Source organism: Seriola aureovittata, chromosome 4 (genome assembly GCF_021018895.1).
Source record: "Seriola aureovittata isolate HTS-2021-v1 ecotype China chromosome 4, ASM2101889v1, whole genome shotgun sequence".
Taxonomy (NCBI): domain Eukaryota; kingdom Metazoa; phylum Chordata; class Actinopteri; order Carangiformes; family Carangidae; genus Seriola; species Seriola aureovittata.
The window spans coordinates 17,739,903-17,755,967 of NC_079367.1; the positions used below are offsets into that span (position 1 = coordinate 17,739,903).

The 16,065-nt window shown below is 41.7% G+C and overlaps 1 protein-coding gene across 1 annotated transcript in view; it reads left to right on the forward strand.

The window, feature by feature from the left end:
* The first annotated feature begins 2,091 nt into the window (after positions 1 to 2,091).
* Positions 2,092 to 16,065, forward strand: part of map3k10 (mitogen-activated protein kinase kinase kinase 10) — a 35,389-nt gene continuing 21,415 nt past the window's right edge. Inside the window, exon 1 of the mRNA XM_056374368.1 lies at positions 2,092 to 5,125. Within this exon, the coding sequence (XP_056230343.1) occupies positions 4,123 to 5,125 (1,003 nt within the window). The 5' untranslated portion in view covers positions 2,092 to 4,122. The remainder of the gene's footprint in view (positions 5,126 to 16,065) is intronic.

Genomic DNA, 16,065 nt, shown 5'->3' on the forward strand with positions numbered 1-16,065 from the left:
CTCATCCAGATTTTAAACTGGACATAAACTTTAAGATTTGGAACATTCATTTTGGTGTTTGAAATTACAAAAAATGTTATGGCCTCACAGCGTCAGAGCCCCATTTATTGTTACAGAGCAAACTGGGGTGACAATTGAACATTTTAAGGTTCTCCCTTTGGTTTCTAACTTTAGGGGAGAGTGCTGCATCTTCACAAATGTTAAATGTTAATTGATCTGAACATTTTAAAGTTTGAATGGAAATTTTATGTTGAAGCATCTAGAAGGAGTTACAAATCAAAAAACAGTGGAATAAAAACATAGTGGGATTGTGTTTTTAGCCCGTATTTGAAAATGAAAAGGAAACTGAACCACCAGTCAAGTCTTTGAGTTTCACTCATTCGACACCAGGGGTCAGCACAGCTTAAAGATTGATGGTTGTGACTACCACTACTGTACGTTGTCTGAATAACCCAGTGATTGATTGTACTCTGAATTGCGATGAAATTCTGGAGGAGGAGGAGTTCGTAGAGGAGTTTTTTTTTTTTTAAATAACATAACTAATTCTTTAGGGTAATCTTTGTTTTAATTCAAAAATTGGGAAAACTTTATTATACAGCCTGTAATTTACAGTGTTATTGTGTTGTATAATCGGGTAACATTTCCCTTTAATGTAAATACAGTGAAGAAAACTAGACTATGGGATACCAGGGAGTAACAATTAGGTATTTTAAAGAAAGGAAAAAAAATAAGGAAAAAATGATACCCTAAAGATTTTTGTAGATAGGGATGGGTAGTCCTGAAAAACCCACAAAATCTGGTGACATGTCCTCCAGTTGTTACTCCCTATTCCCATATTGTTTTCTTCCATTGTACCTAGGAAGCAGTAACACAATTACGCAGTACATTGCAGGTTGTATTATAAAATATTACTAAAACAAAATCCATCAACATCTTGTGTCTGTGCTCAGGTTGCACAAGACCCTCAAACATGTCATGTAATGGCATTTTCTCAGAGAACCCAGTCTTATACAATATCAAGGAAATGATCATATTTTCCCCTCACTCTGTGCTCTCCTTGCCTAAAAGTGAACCCCAAGTAACATTTTTACAGGTTTGTGCTAACTCTAGTCTTAACAGACAACCTCAGCTCCTTTCAGAGTAATTGTTTCATTTTTCACTCTTGAACAAAATGAGGCTCAACTGCCAATGTGTCTTTGAGCAACACACTGAACCCCTGCCAGCTTCAGGGCTGGTGTTCTCTCAATAACCTTTAGTCACTGACCATGTGGACAGGAAAAAAGAAGCTAAATGTTCCAGTGAGAATATAAAATACGACTCTTTTATCACTTTACATTACATTATAATGTATAATTGTCCATTCGCGCAGGGAAGAAGTACTCACATATTCAACTTCAGTAAAAACAGTAATGCGACAGTGTAGAAATACTCTGCTTTTAAAATTTTACTTTAGTAAAAGTAAAAAAGTTTTGGGACACAAATATACTTAAGGTACCAAAAGTGAAACTATATATTGCGCAGAATGCCCCATTTCTGCACAATATATTATATTATTGGACTATAATTATTTATTCTATAATGTGTACATCACTTTATATATGCCTGCTGAAAGGTAGCCTCAGGATCATTTAAGTCTTACCTAAATCTATAATACATCATAATTTATTTATAGGTAAGGATTTGTATTATTAATCTGAATTGACAACGTAATTAAAGATCAAATAAATGTAGTGGAGAAGAAGTGTAAAGTAGCAGAAAATTGTACTTCAAAAAGTACCTCAAATTTGTATTTAAGTAGAGTACTTGAGTAAGTGTACTTGGTTACCTTCCACCACCGCTCAGCCTTTTCCTTAATATTGTTAATTATTTAGTTATATCAGCTGCCAGAATGATGTAGGTCAGCAGGAGATCCCTTGGAGACTACATTACCCACAGTGCAGCAGCACACCTCATCACCGGCACAGCCTAGTCTCGTTCCAACAGACTGAGGCGTCCTTGTCTCCGCCCTGCACGCTGAGCTGCTCCCTAGATCTGCACACATGTGCTGGGGCTAAGTGCTGGCCAGTCTGAATGCCACAGCCATCCCCGTAATTTGTACATCAGTGAAAGAAGTGGCACTTGTCCCCACGTATGGGAACGGCATCCCGGTGTATTTGGATGCAAAGTCAGCCCACAGACTGACAGCTCGGTGCTCGAAATGTCACGTCTTTGAGGAGGAAAAGCCTGTTTGAATACGATGGACGTCTGGACAGCTGGCTGAGCAGCAACGTCAGGGACTCCCGAGAGCGTTTCAATTTGTCGCCAAATTGGGTTACAGTCCTTGATGGTCCTTCTTACTCGGATGCAACCACACGCCCCTGCGATGATGTCGGTGGATATTGCTGCCCTCAGTGTCCGGGTTAGGTTATAGTAAACGGTAAATGTTAATGTATTATAATAAAGCTGTTTACGCTGTTTCGGGCGGAAGAGCAAGCTGGGACTGGATACCTACAAGATTATGCGCGCATAATAAATAACATTATTATTGTTATTATTATTTGTATTATTATTATTATTTGTATTATTATTATTATTATTATGGAGAGGGGGTGTCAGTCTATTGATAAAGGCAACATGGAGCCGCAGTGGATCTCTTCATCGCATTATTTCATCTCGTCCACTCGGGTCAGTGATAGCCTACTGTAATGCAGCAATGCCTCCATGCAAGCCTTCGTTGACAATATTTTCCACCTTATTGGCACCGTGTGATTGTTGCTGCCTTTCTTGAGGGAGTCGCGGACATTTAAAACTCTCACCTTCGCTACAACACTATCGATTGATGATCCGAAACTAGCGTGCGTGCTGAGAAAGCAGCAGGATAATGATCAATGCTGGCATCCCTTTAATATCTCTGGAGCGCAAGAGTTTCTTTTCCCACCGAGGACTCGTCTCCATCACAAATGTAGCCCAGCAGAGGCGACTTGACCAGGCCGCTGCACAGACACGGAGGCGGGTTTGTTGTGTTCAGACTCGGCTGGATGCTGAACATGGTGCCACTTTACAGCTCTGTATTGAATACCTGCTGCCCTGCCGTCAGCTTGTTTCTGTAATTCCCCAGCTGTCTTAAAATGGACGGGGCCTTTTTGGTAAAGGCTATTCAGGGACTCTGAACCGGCTCATGAGTGGCCATGCATGTAGGATTTAGCCTGGACCGGCTTGTTGGGATGTAGGGCGAATATCCGCGGGTATTTCCAAACGCAATATAGAAGAGAAAACAGCTCATATTCATGGGGATGGCTGGCAGGGGAGATGCGTCTACAGTGGGCTGGATGAGAAATAATGAGGACCCCTGCTCAGAGGATTTCACTCAGCTCAAACACTATTGGCACCTTAAATAGTCTGTTCCAGACTGAAATTAATCTGACAATCAGTTGTGGTTTTTATTAACTGTGGGAGTCTCTATAGCTTTGTAGTCAAGACATTAGTTCTCAATGGGATGATATTAAGTACAGAAGTGGATATGTATTTATTAGCTCAGGAGATTCAAAACTATAAAGGCATCACGGGCCCAGATTTTGCTTTTGTTAAATTTGTGTGAACAGCAATGTAGGGGTAATTCATAATAAGTATGTAACTGTTTTATTAATTGTAGGCAGAAATTGAGATCCCAGAGAGGGAAATAATGTCGGATGGATTTAATTTCACAGTTCATTCTCTGATCAGGAACTCATCAGACTGAAGTGATCTTTACAAAAGATTTCATTAGACCTGCTGCTTCTTAGATAAACCCATATTCATGTCTCCTGTGACAGCCTGTGGCAGCTTTTTAAAAGACACAATTGTGGAAACAATCTATTAGGTTTCCAGGGGTTACACTCATTGATTTGCTCTGCTCTTCTGCTCTGATCTGAGAGTCATTGTTTGACCTGATGTACATTGTCCCTGAATGAACTTGCCTTTGGGAATACATGTTACTTACACACTGCGTAGCAACAGCACAGCAGACACCGGTGACAGGATTTGGCACAGTTTCAACAGCGAGATGTGGTGATGGGGGAGAGCAGTTGCAGCTCTCTGATCCTCTGATCCCCTCTCCCCCCTGCTGGTGGTCGAGGACACCTCGTCTCAGTCAATGGGCCCTGTATGGATTTTGTGCCTGAGTTGACAGAGGGCAGGCCGACAGCGTCAAACAGCAGTCAGGCTGCCATGAACCCATACGGCAGAGCGAGCAGCACAGCAGCCCCCCTGTCCTGCACCAGCTGTGGGGGCTGCTGCTCCCCGCCTCCCCCTTGCCTAATCCCGCCTGGGCCCCCCTCCTCTACTACCTCCTCCTCCTCCATGCCCCCGAATATGACCCCTCCGCCGCCGATGTTTCCGGCTCCGGTTGTGCAGGTGGAGAACGGCAGCAGCTGGAACTCCTCCACCATCTCTTCCTCCGGCTCCCCAGATTCCCACCCTGGTCACCGCTGTGGGGCCAACAACCCCAACCCCTACTGGACGGCAGTGTTTGACTATGAAGCCACAGCAGATGAGGAGTTAACCCTGCGGCGTGGGGACCTTCTTGAGGTTCTCTCCAAAGACTCCAAAGTGTCTGGGGATGAGGGTTGGTGGACAGGCAAGATTCAGGACAAGGTGGGTATCTTTCCAAGTAACTACGTCACGAGGGGGGACGCTGCCAGCTACCAGCAGCTGACCGCAGGAGGGCTGGTGGCAGGTGGGGTGGGTGAATGCCCCTTGGAGATAGACTTCTCAGAACTGCTCCTGGAGGAAGTGATAGGAGCTGGAGGGTTTGGGAAAGTATACAAAGGAGTGTGGCGGGGAGAGGAAGTAGCAGTAAAGGCTGCAAGGCAGGACCCTGATGAGGATATCAGTGCCACAGCAGAGAGCGTGCGGCAGGAGGCCAGGCTGTTCTGGATGCTCCGGCACCCCAACATAATCGCACTCCGTGGGGTCTGCCTGCGGGAGCCCAACCTGTGCCTGGTGATGGAGTATGCCAGAGGAGGGGCTCTGAACCGGGCCCTGGCTGGGAAGAAGGTTCCCCCGAGGGTTCTGGTGAACTGGGCGGTTCAGATTGCCACGGGGATGGACTACCTACACAACCAGGCATTTGTACCTATCATCCACAGAGACCTTAAGTCCAGCAATAGTAAGTACTCCAACCAAGTGTCATTTATCTTCTCTGTAAATAAGTAAAACGTATGATAAGATCTGATTCTTGCAGTTTTACAAAAAATTAAGAGGAGTTGTTTTGGGGGTTGATGCACATACTGTAAGGTCAAGGGTCAGATGGTCTGCTTATACAAACCTAAACCAGTTTTCTTTGTAAAATATACAATAATTTGGACAAAACACAAGAGCTGAGCAGAGCTGAGACACTCCAGGTGTACACCATACAATATTTTGGTCTGAGCTGGGTTTTTGTCAGGCCAGAAACATTTGTAATTGTAACACCCCAAATTTCTCAGCATAGGGTCCACGTACCTAAAAATTTTCACCTCTCAGCCACAACTCGTGGTAATCATCAGCTGATAAGATCTTCTTTGTTGTCATGAAGAAGTTTCAGTCATTATCACATGGCTTAAATATGGACACATGATTAAGTACTATCATTAAGTAGACTGTATACACATTACAATTTCCAAGGTCAGTACCTTGAACCTTTAAGCTCACACAGCTCACATACTGTAGGTCTCATCTACTGTAAATGGAGCTGACTAGGTGGGGTCAAACATCGGGTACAGATGTGAGGGAGTGCATATGTAGTATAGACCCAAATACTATTTTTAAAAAAAAAAGTACATCAGATAGCTAACGGGAAGTTAAGTATATCTACTATTCATCACATTACCTGAAGAAATAGTTTTGACATTTACATGAGAAGATTGATACCTCTCTCAACATACGTCTGTATGGTAAATATGAAGCTATAATCAGGAGGCAGTTAGCGTGGCTTAGCACAAAGATTGGAAAAAAGTGGAAAGCTAGGCTGGTTCTGTCCAAAGGACTCTCTGACTAACATGTTATGTCTTGATTATTTGATTCATACAAAAACTTGTAAAAAGTGTAAAAACGTCACATTTTGGTTTTACGGTGGGTTATGTGCTGGATTATTCACTGGCATGGTGCAGTAGTTTCCTGGAGTCTAATGTCTTAGTGAGCTTTAGAGGTGCTGGGAGAAGATTTTGTAACCTTTTGGACAGTCAGACAAGCTGTTCCCCACAGTTTCCACTCTTTATGCTAAGATGAAATAACTGTCTCCTGGCTATAGCTCCATATTTTCCATACAGATATGAAAGTGATGTCACTTCTCATTTAACTACTGGCAAGATAGAGAGTAAGTGTTATTTCCCAAAATGTCAAAGTATTTATTTAAAACGGAAAAATCTCAAACAGCATAAATCAATAATTTATAGTAAACTCAGATAAGAGTAATACCTTACACTAGTAACAAATACATTGATAAACAATTGCAAATACTGCAATATATTGCTATATTGATGCATTGCCTCACTTCTAAAAGGGGCCTGCTGTGGTGAAGATGCTTTATTTGCAGTCACAACTGTTACTTGGCCTGTACAGTTATGGACTGCCATATATGAGAAATCCATTGGGACAAATAAAGTGGACAGTTGTTAACGTACAAACATTAGGCCTTCTCCTAATCATTTTGTGGCACTGCAGAAATGTGATTATCAAGTGTTGTCATTGCATTCCAGTGTACAATGTGAGCTTTTAGTTGGGCTGACAGTGCATGGGAAACTTAAATTGAACACAGCAGGGAGGCTTAAGTCCTGGAGAACTGGTCTCCCTCTGCCATCTTTTCCCTGTCATCTCTCTCTCTGCACCTCCTCCTGCCTTTCCTCCTCTTCCTCCTCTTTCCTCCCCTCTTCAAGGAGAGCAGTTCTGCTCTGCAACTCACTGTGCTATTTTTGGTCCTTTGTGCTACTTGCTGTTTAAAGACGCAGTTGCAGTTGTTGGTGCATCAAAGAAATAATACACAGCAGGCATCTTAAGTGCATTTGAGTGTGTGTGTGTGTGTGTGTGTGTGTGTGTGTGTGTGTGTGTGTATACATGCAGGTCAGACTATGTGTGTTTATCACAAGTGACATGAGTGATGGGGGAGGGAGTGTACAAATATGGGTGGAGTATGCAGGATGCTGACTAAAGGCTTTTTAAAGAGGGAGACAGCAGAAGAGAGTGTAGCTCAAACACACATGCTGCTGATCAGCTCAAATGTCTCCTAATCTTCAATCCTTCTCTTGGTCTTCTTGAGTCTCCCACTTTTCTATCACATCTGACCTTCAAACATGCATACCCCTGTTCCCATCTCTTTACTCTCCCTCTGCCATGTGCGGCTCTAACAGTAACGATGAGGGATCAGATGCGTATTGGACAGCAGAGCCTTGGCAACAACACCATAACGCTGCCTTTCCATGGTGACATGGGCACTGCTTCTGTGTCACTGAGTCATACAGCTGCTAGCCGCTGTCAGCTGCTGAGCAAAATGTCAGTCCCCCAATTTAGAGTATTGTCTGTGTGAAAATAGCAACTGAAGAAATGCAGGAATGTCGCAGGAAGGGCTTGGACCCTTTTTTCCCTCTGAATGATGAATCTTACTGAAAATGTGTGGGTGCTTATCGTTAAGTATGTGATTATATGACTCACGCTCACACTGAGAGAGCTGTTTGCATTAGCCTGGCGATGCCCAGAAGGGGAAAGCATCGGAAGAAAGTGAGACAGAGACAGAGGAGAGAGGTAGTGAGTCAAAAGATTGGGAGAATAACACAGAGGGATAGATCAGGTTGTGGAGAGAAAACAAGCTCGGGGACCAGAGAGGGCATAGATGTATGAAGCGAGAGAGGAGACTGATGGGAAAGAACAAGAGAAGGAGAGCGTGGGGGATAAACAGCGGTTCATCTCAGTTTAGGGTTACACCTCAGCTCATTGTCCAGGTGCGCTGGTCTCAGGTGTCCTCTTCAAACCGCCGACCACTTGGCATCACTGCGGTTACAGAGCAGCTCAGGCCCCCGAGCTTCTCCTCTGTCTTCTCCGCTCAGTAAACAATCTTCATTCTCCCACTGAGGAATTCATCTCGGCAAAACGTGACACTGCTGCTCACCGAGTGAACGTCTGTTTGAAGCTTTGCGAACATTTCTTACAACACAGGAGTTTTATTTTTGGCTCACTCAGATACTTTCTTCTAAAATTATCCCATCCCCAGTTGACGTTTTTCAAGGTGTGTCTACGAGCGTGTGTGACTCTGTGTTTTAACCTGCTGAGTGTTGCTGTCGGTCAGACTCACAGTGGCGAGTGAGTGAGGGAGTTTGTGTAATGGGGGATAATCTGATTACCATGACCTCCTTAGAGTGATGTCACAGCATGTTTGTGGGTTGGCAGGTCATTGCCCCCGTGGTCCTGCCTTACCATTCAATCTGATCCAGGATCAGCCTCTTGTTTCTCGAAGCATAGTGCACCAGTCCTCCTCGATGGCTCGATTGACATGTGGCATCAAAGCTAGTGGAAAGGATGACAAGATTCAAAGTGCTTTTGATCACTGTAGACATGACAGATGCAGTGCAATGATATAATGAGTATGAGACAAGGTCTGCAATTTTTTATCATTGATTAATATGATTATTGTCTTGATGTATCAATTAATTGTATTGTATATAAAATGGTGAAAAGTGTTTTGCTTGACTAACAGACTTTCAGTTTACTGTCATGCAAGACAAAGAAAAGCAGCAAATACTCACATTTGAGAAGCTGGGACCAATGATTTTTAGTTTTTTATTGCTTATAAAATGACTTAAATTATAAATTAATCATCTAAGTTGTTGCAGATTAAGTTAATCAATCAACCAATCAATCAATTGACTAATTGTTTCAACTCTTAATTAGACTAGATATTGATTTTGGTTATCATCATATCCTGATATATTTTTCATATCTGTAAGGATAACATATATCGTAACAAGTAGTAGATGTAATTACATTTACCACAAGTAGCTTATGTAGCTGAATGAATGAATGTCAGCATCTTATTAGCGACACTTATCCAAATAACTAACAGTTTATTTGAAAACTCTTTCCCTTGAAAGCACCACTAGTCATGGGTATAGTGATAGTATTGATATAGAGGTAATAGTGTGATATTTAGCTACACAGACGTACAGTAGTATGTACAGTATGTGTCTGTAGTCTCCTGTGGCTCAGCACCAGTTATGAAGATCTATGACTGGGCATTTTAGCCTTTACTGGACAGTGACAGTAGAGGGATGACGGGATATCTGCGAAAGGGGAGAGAGGGAATAAGCTACAACAAAGGCTGCAGCCAGCACGTCCCTGTAATTGGTTATTTCTGAATCAGTGGATTTGGATTCATTTTGGAGTGCATATTGCACAATTAATTAACAATCAAATCTTGACAAAGTGTTATAGTAACTACAAATTAAACACAGATATCACCTTGCGCTATGCAGTTCATTCTTGACCTTGAAAACAGCAGTTGTCAAAATAGTCTCAACTCAAGGTCTTTATATTTGCTTATTCCGTATCTTTCGACCATATCACAGAGTCCTCGTTTAGGTCTGTTGATTCACTTTTAAATCAACATGGGTGAGAAGTCCAGGAGATGTTCGCAGTCGTGTAAATGTTGGAACATGTACAGCGTCATGGCAACTAAGCAAATTCAGACTGCTTATGAGAACTGTGTGAAAACGGTCAAAAGTTCCAGAACAAGCGAGTAAATGGACCTTGAGTTGAGATTATTTTGTCAGCACATCTGTTTCATTTCCTCTGCCAGGACATCAAGACTGAGTCATGGTTCCTTTTTAAGTCACTGAGAGTCACTGACACTATAGAGCGCTATAGATGCTGTGAGTCAGCTGCAGGTAAGACAATACAGGTGAGCTGATCACGGTAACATCAGCCAGACACAGGCCGGCTCGTATCTGTCCTTGTAGCCTGCTGTCAACTGTGCCTCACTGTGGAATGTATATTTAATATTTGTCTTTTCCCTTGAGCATGTGTTAGATAACATGTCTCCACCTTAATTCAACAGTTATTAAAACAAATGAATGTCATTATAAGTGGTAGTTTTATGGTCCAACATGAAGGTGTCTGTGATGTTGAACACAAATGCAGAGGCTAATAGACACACACAATAAAGACTGAGTGAGGGTGACATTATCTGCTGTTTTGACGGCTGTAGCTTCAAATGGAAGCCATGTTTACATAGTCAACAATCATCTGAATAGTGGGAGCCACGTGTCTCGAAGCAGGCTTGCCAAGTATGCTATTTGCCCAGAGTATTTAAATTACAAAGCAAGAAAAGACAAATTGATTGATTGAAACTACCATTTCTTTGGCTTTCTTTTTTTCTGTTAGATGTGGGAAACTAGTGACCATGACATCAACCACAGCACTGCACACAAGTGCTGTAATAGCTACTTAACAGATTAGCAAAGCTAGATATGGCATATAGTCGCTGTCATTGAAAAGCTTGTGTCTGGCTGTTCGTGTGGGAATATAAGAGTGAGTCTGTTGAGGAAAGGATTAGAGTGGTGGCCAGTGCTGCTAATCCCTCAGAGAGACAGAATGGTGGAGGCCGAGACTGTGACTAACTGGACGAGTGCGAGCTAGCAATTGGAGGAATGGGGCACAAATAGAGGAGAAAAGACTGGTATCACATCAAAGTCTTTTAAACTGAGGTGTGAAAGTTTTAATAGACATGGATTTGAGGACATGCATGTAGGACATTTATGGGTATGACTTTTGCAGGCATCATTTTCCTATTAATTAAGGGTGCAAGGTTTGTTTCAGATTTCACAACAAAGTCAAAGGTATTTTTTAAATGTTCTTTTACTAGAATTAAAATTCAGTGTAAATGACTGTATTATTACTACACCATCACTGATAGAGACCTGGAGCTGGTTGCACTAGCTTAGTAATAATGTAGGTGTACTAAGTGGAGATTTGCCTTCAAATGGAACTCATGAGCTCGTGGTTATGACGTGGTAAGTCGTGTACACGGTATCCTTGGTGTTCTAGTGGTTAAGTCGTGACAATGCTGGTTATAGGGAGCGGCAACATGGACGCCAAAAGACTCCTCGTTGTCATGCCTCACTTCTTTCCAAGAAATGTTGACTCAGTCACTGGGAGCAACGGCTCCTTGTCCCAGTAAAAATTCATGTCAGCATCTACAAAAAAAAAAAAAGACAATAAAAGTGAATCAGATCACACAGCATGAAACACTTGGCTCAATGTGACGTGCGTAAGGTAGCGTTACAGCCATTTATACTAAGTTACTTTGACAGAGACATTTCCAAGAACTAAGTTAAACCAATGATTTTAGTAATGTTGTGGTAACATACAGTTTTACTGCATGTAGCCATTACTTATAGCTAAAAATAACATTAGCTTATACTAATGTTACTGTTGGCATCAAGAAGCCACAGATGCTAACAATTTAGCAACCTGGCAGGCAAGTAATGCAGGGAATACAAAGGCATAATGACAAAGGAAAAGGTGAGGCCGTTCAAAATCAACATTTTCCTCAGACGTATTACGAAGAAAATGTCAGCAAACACGACATCATGGGGGTCATTCAGATGGACTCTTCTGGTGAACCTTGTGACCCCATTTAAATGCAGCATTAGGCATTGATAAATAATTATGGGTTGCGCAAAACAAACAACTTCTTAAATTAGTTGTGACTAAATATTTACACTCAGCTAACTGCAAGGTTTAACTGTTATGTAGCTACATGTCCCAGCTGACAAAACTATCGTCAGCTTTTTCAGTAGGTAAAAATAACTAAATGTACCTCTTATTAAAAAATGTTATGTAAATGACTTTTGACTAATTGACCGATTGTTTTAAAACCCAGTGCAAAACAACTCAGTTATGTGCTGTTTGTACCACCTGAAGGCAACAAGCTTATGCACATATTTTTTATCAACTGGCAGCCCGTGTCTTAGCTAGATTTGGCAGCTGGACAGCAGGAGGATACAGTGTGAGAATATTTAGAGTAAATCAGTTTGAAGCTTTATAAGGAGAAGCTACATAACTGCAGAACACCAGGGTGTGTTTTAATTTCTGTGTTTTACTGGATATGTTTGCAAGCTCGGTGCATGTGCAGTGAGTATGTAGGCCTATGTGCGTATGGAGGTCGAACAACAGGACACGTTGGCGCTAAGGCAGAGAACTCACACTCCTACTACCACACACACACAGACACGCACTCATGTAAATGCTGCAACAGAGCAACAATGACCCCATTCTCACACAGCAGCCCAAGACGAGAGCAGGACTCACAATGGCAGGAGTCACTGCAGGGGGGATGGGGAGGGGGGGGCGAAGGATGGGAGATAGAGGCAGCGAAGGGCGACTGTAGGCTGTGAATGACAGAGCAGAGAGATGGGTGGAAGCAAGGCAGGATGGGTAAAGGAGGGAATGCAGTGGCTGTAGAGAAACCCCTGGAGGCTCAGTTGGGAAAGGGAATGGAGAGATAGATGGGGGAGGGAGGGAAGGATGAGGAGAAGTGTAAGGCCAGTTTGAGAGGAGGTCAAACCATTCTTCTTTTTCAACCAGCTACAGATTAAGGCTAACATCCATGATGGACTGTAGGCTGCAGTTTTTCACTCTCTGTGTCTGTCTGTACTGTGTAAGCCTCATTATACCAATACAGTCAATTTATATAACAATTGTAAGCATATGAAGACCAGCATGTGTAGGGTTTGTAAAAGGTAATGATCTGACCATGATAAATAAATCTTTTTAATTACAACCTGAGTCATAATAGATGTAGCATACAGTGTGTAGTGTTTCCAAACCATCTGGTGCTTTACATCAAGTCAAGTTATGTAAATTAGTGTTTGTATGTGTATATAGAAATTATAAATGCCAATCCAAATTTGTTCTGGTGATATTGAGTGACCCACAAAAATTGTCTTCAGTAGCAGCTAGTCCACCACTAGTCCGGAGTGAAATATCTCAACAATTATATAATGGATTGCTATGAAATTTGGTACAGATATTCATGGTCGTTAGAGGATTAATCTTAGTCACTTTGGTGTTTTCCTGATCTTACCTCTAGTGCCACCAGCAGGTTTTGTAAAATATGTAAAACAACAAAATATGTCCACAACGATTAGATAGATTTCCACGAACTTTGGTTTAGACATTCATGAGTTTTGTGTGTCCCTGCCCACATGGACTTATAAGACAACAAAAAAAAACAGACCATCTTTCTTTCTACATCAGGAAGAGTTGACACTGAGCTTCATAAATAATGCACTATAATCTGTTTTGAAAAATAAAGAATGAAACAATCATACAAAATAATATTTCTATAGCTACATAGCCAACAATAGCATTAACAGTTGCTTAATTACCAGTCTAGAAGAAATATTGTGAGTTAAGCATCAAACTTCATTCCTTTACTTGGCTGTCTCCATTGGGGGAAAGCTAACCAGCTACCTCCAGCTCTGTTGTCCCATCTCATCACTTTCTGATACAGAGTTACTGTAGCGTCCAGGCTGCCTAGTGTTTATTAGCAAATGTTAGCATGCTATCATGCCGAACCAACAAAATGAACATGATAAACATTATATCTGCTAAACATCAGCATCTTACCATAGACACTGAGTGCATGTTAGCGTGCTGATATTAGGAACCAGCTCAAAGTCCAGCCTGACAGAGCTGCTAGTGTGGCTGTAGACTCTTGGTCTCCCTAAAGCATTTAAGTCACCCAAAATGCAATGGTAAAAAGCAGCCACCAAAAAACACCCAGCAATATTGTTTTATGGTTTTCTGGGAGTGATTTGTTGCTGCATTTTTGTTATGTTGGCAATATCCATTCAGACTAGACATCTCATGTCATGGTGAGATTCAGTATCTCCACTGCAGCTCTGACTGAGTTTGTTTCAGACATGAAATGTTTGCAAAAATCAGATTTTGGTGTCAGTCGCTCATGATCAATTTGCAAGTATTTACCTGCGTTTTAGATTCACAATATTTATTCTGAGAACTGCATCAGCAGGGAGAAAACCTGAAAGATACAGAGCTCTTCGATGCCCCAATAGGCAAGAATTCAGTGCTGTGATCTCCATTTACTTACAATGTACACCCAAATACAACAAGTTTATCCAGCTTTCAGGGGGGTTGTCCAAAGGGATTCTGGTAAATGAGTAACTGTAGTTGACTGATGAGGCATGTTGTGGGATGGAGGGGACATTTCAGTACTTGATCAGAAACTAACTCCAGTAAAACAGTGTATGAGAGCGTGGATTGTTAGAAGGACTTTGGACCGTGCTCAGCTCTGGCATCGTGTGAACTCGGCCACACTGCTAACAGATGTTTGAATCGCCTCGCTGTCAGAGGCGAATGCTACTGAATTTCACTCTGTCTCAGTGAGTGAGAGACAGAGGGAGAGCTTCGGTGACACAGCTAAACCAAACAGTGACACCAGTCAATAGCTGCATGATTGCTAATGAATACACACACACATACACACACATTACGATTATTTTCTCCACTGGTCAATAAAAAGTTGATTTGAAGCCAGTTAACAGTGATGACTCCCTGCTCTCTTTATTGCATTGCAGCTCAGACTCCCTGTGGACCTGCCAAGCATACTGACATACATCCTCACACTGTATGTTGTTGTTGGCTACATTATGAATTGCACTATACAGCTGATAACAGTTTTAGCTGTAAACACGCCACACTGATGTGGTTCTGCAGGATAGGTACTTTGTGGTTTGATCAAGCGCTTCTGATCACTGTTCAAATGTTCATGTTCAAGATCAGATTCAGTCACATTTTGATCTTCAAACTGTATCACAAGTACATACAGTGACACAATCAGTGGTGGAAAGTAACTGAGTACATTTACTCAAATACTATACTTAAGAGTAACTTGACTGTTTCCATTTTATGATGCTTTAAACTTTTACTTTACAACATTTCAGAGGGACGTACTGTACTTTTTACTTCACCATATTTATATTTTATCTTGAGTTGCTGTGCAGAAATTTAGCTTGACCTGTACCAGCTGCATGTAGAAGTGAAGTGCTTATACAGTAGGTACTTTAAATATATTTTGCTGATGAAGCTTTTACTTTTACTCAAGAAACATTCTAAATGCATGAATTTTACCGATAACACGCAAGTATTTCTACACCGTGCAATTACTACTTTTACTTAAGTAAAAGATCCGATTACTTTTTTCTTGCTGCACGCAGTCACACAATTACATGCAAACATGCTGTGCACCAGCGGATCATGTAATTGTTCTGTATTTGCATAAAAAGACATAAGACTGGAACATCTTACACCTTCTAGTCAGGAGACAGGCAAACAGTGGTAAACGCCACAGACAGTGTGTTTCCTCAGCATCGCCTCAAATTCAATTCACCTTTAGTCAGACAGATTGTCTGAGAGGCAACAGCACGTGAGGTTCAACAAGAGATCTGCCTTACTGTTTCATCAAGTTCCACCATTGGCAACTTTTCATAGAAAAGAGTCGCCAGTAACGTCTCTGCCTGGCAGAGAGACGAAGCAGCAGCCTGCTGGTTAACATGGAGCCTTAATGGGCTGCTTCAGTCACTTTTTCAAACTTGTTCTGTTGTCTGACAACAGCAACAGAAAAACATGTAGATGGGAACAGTTTTATAATCCTGTATATGCGAGCACAGAGAGTAGGAGAAGCAAACAGATAAAGGGCTGAAACCAGCTGACACTAGGCTGAATGCAAACGTGATTATGTCTGTTGTTTACAGCAGTTAACAGTTAACTATGTCAACTATAAAAACAACAATAATACATTTTATTTATAAGCGCCTTTCAGGACAGTCAAGGACTCTTTACAGAGTAAATAAAAACATTCAGCATAAAAAAGATAGACAATATATCGTATATGTGTGTGTGTGTGTGTGTGTGTGTGTGTGTGTGTGTGTGTGTACATATATATATATATATATATATATATATATATATATATATGCGGTCCAGCCATCTACTAGATTTTGACCCAGTTTTGATGCTGTAGATATCTGTTGACTTTTGGTCTCAGAGGTCAAAGCT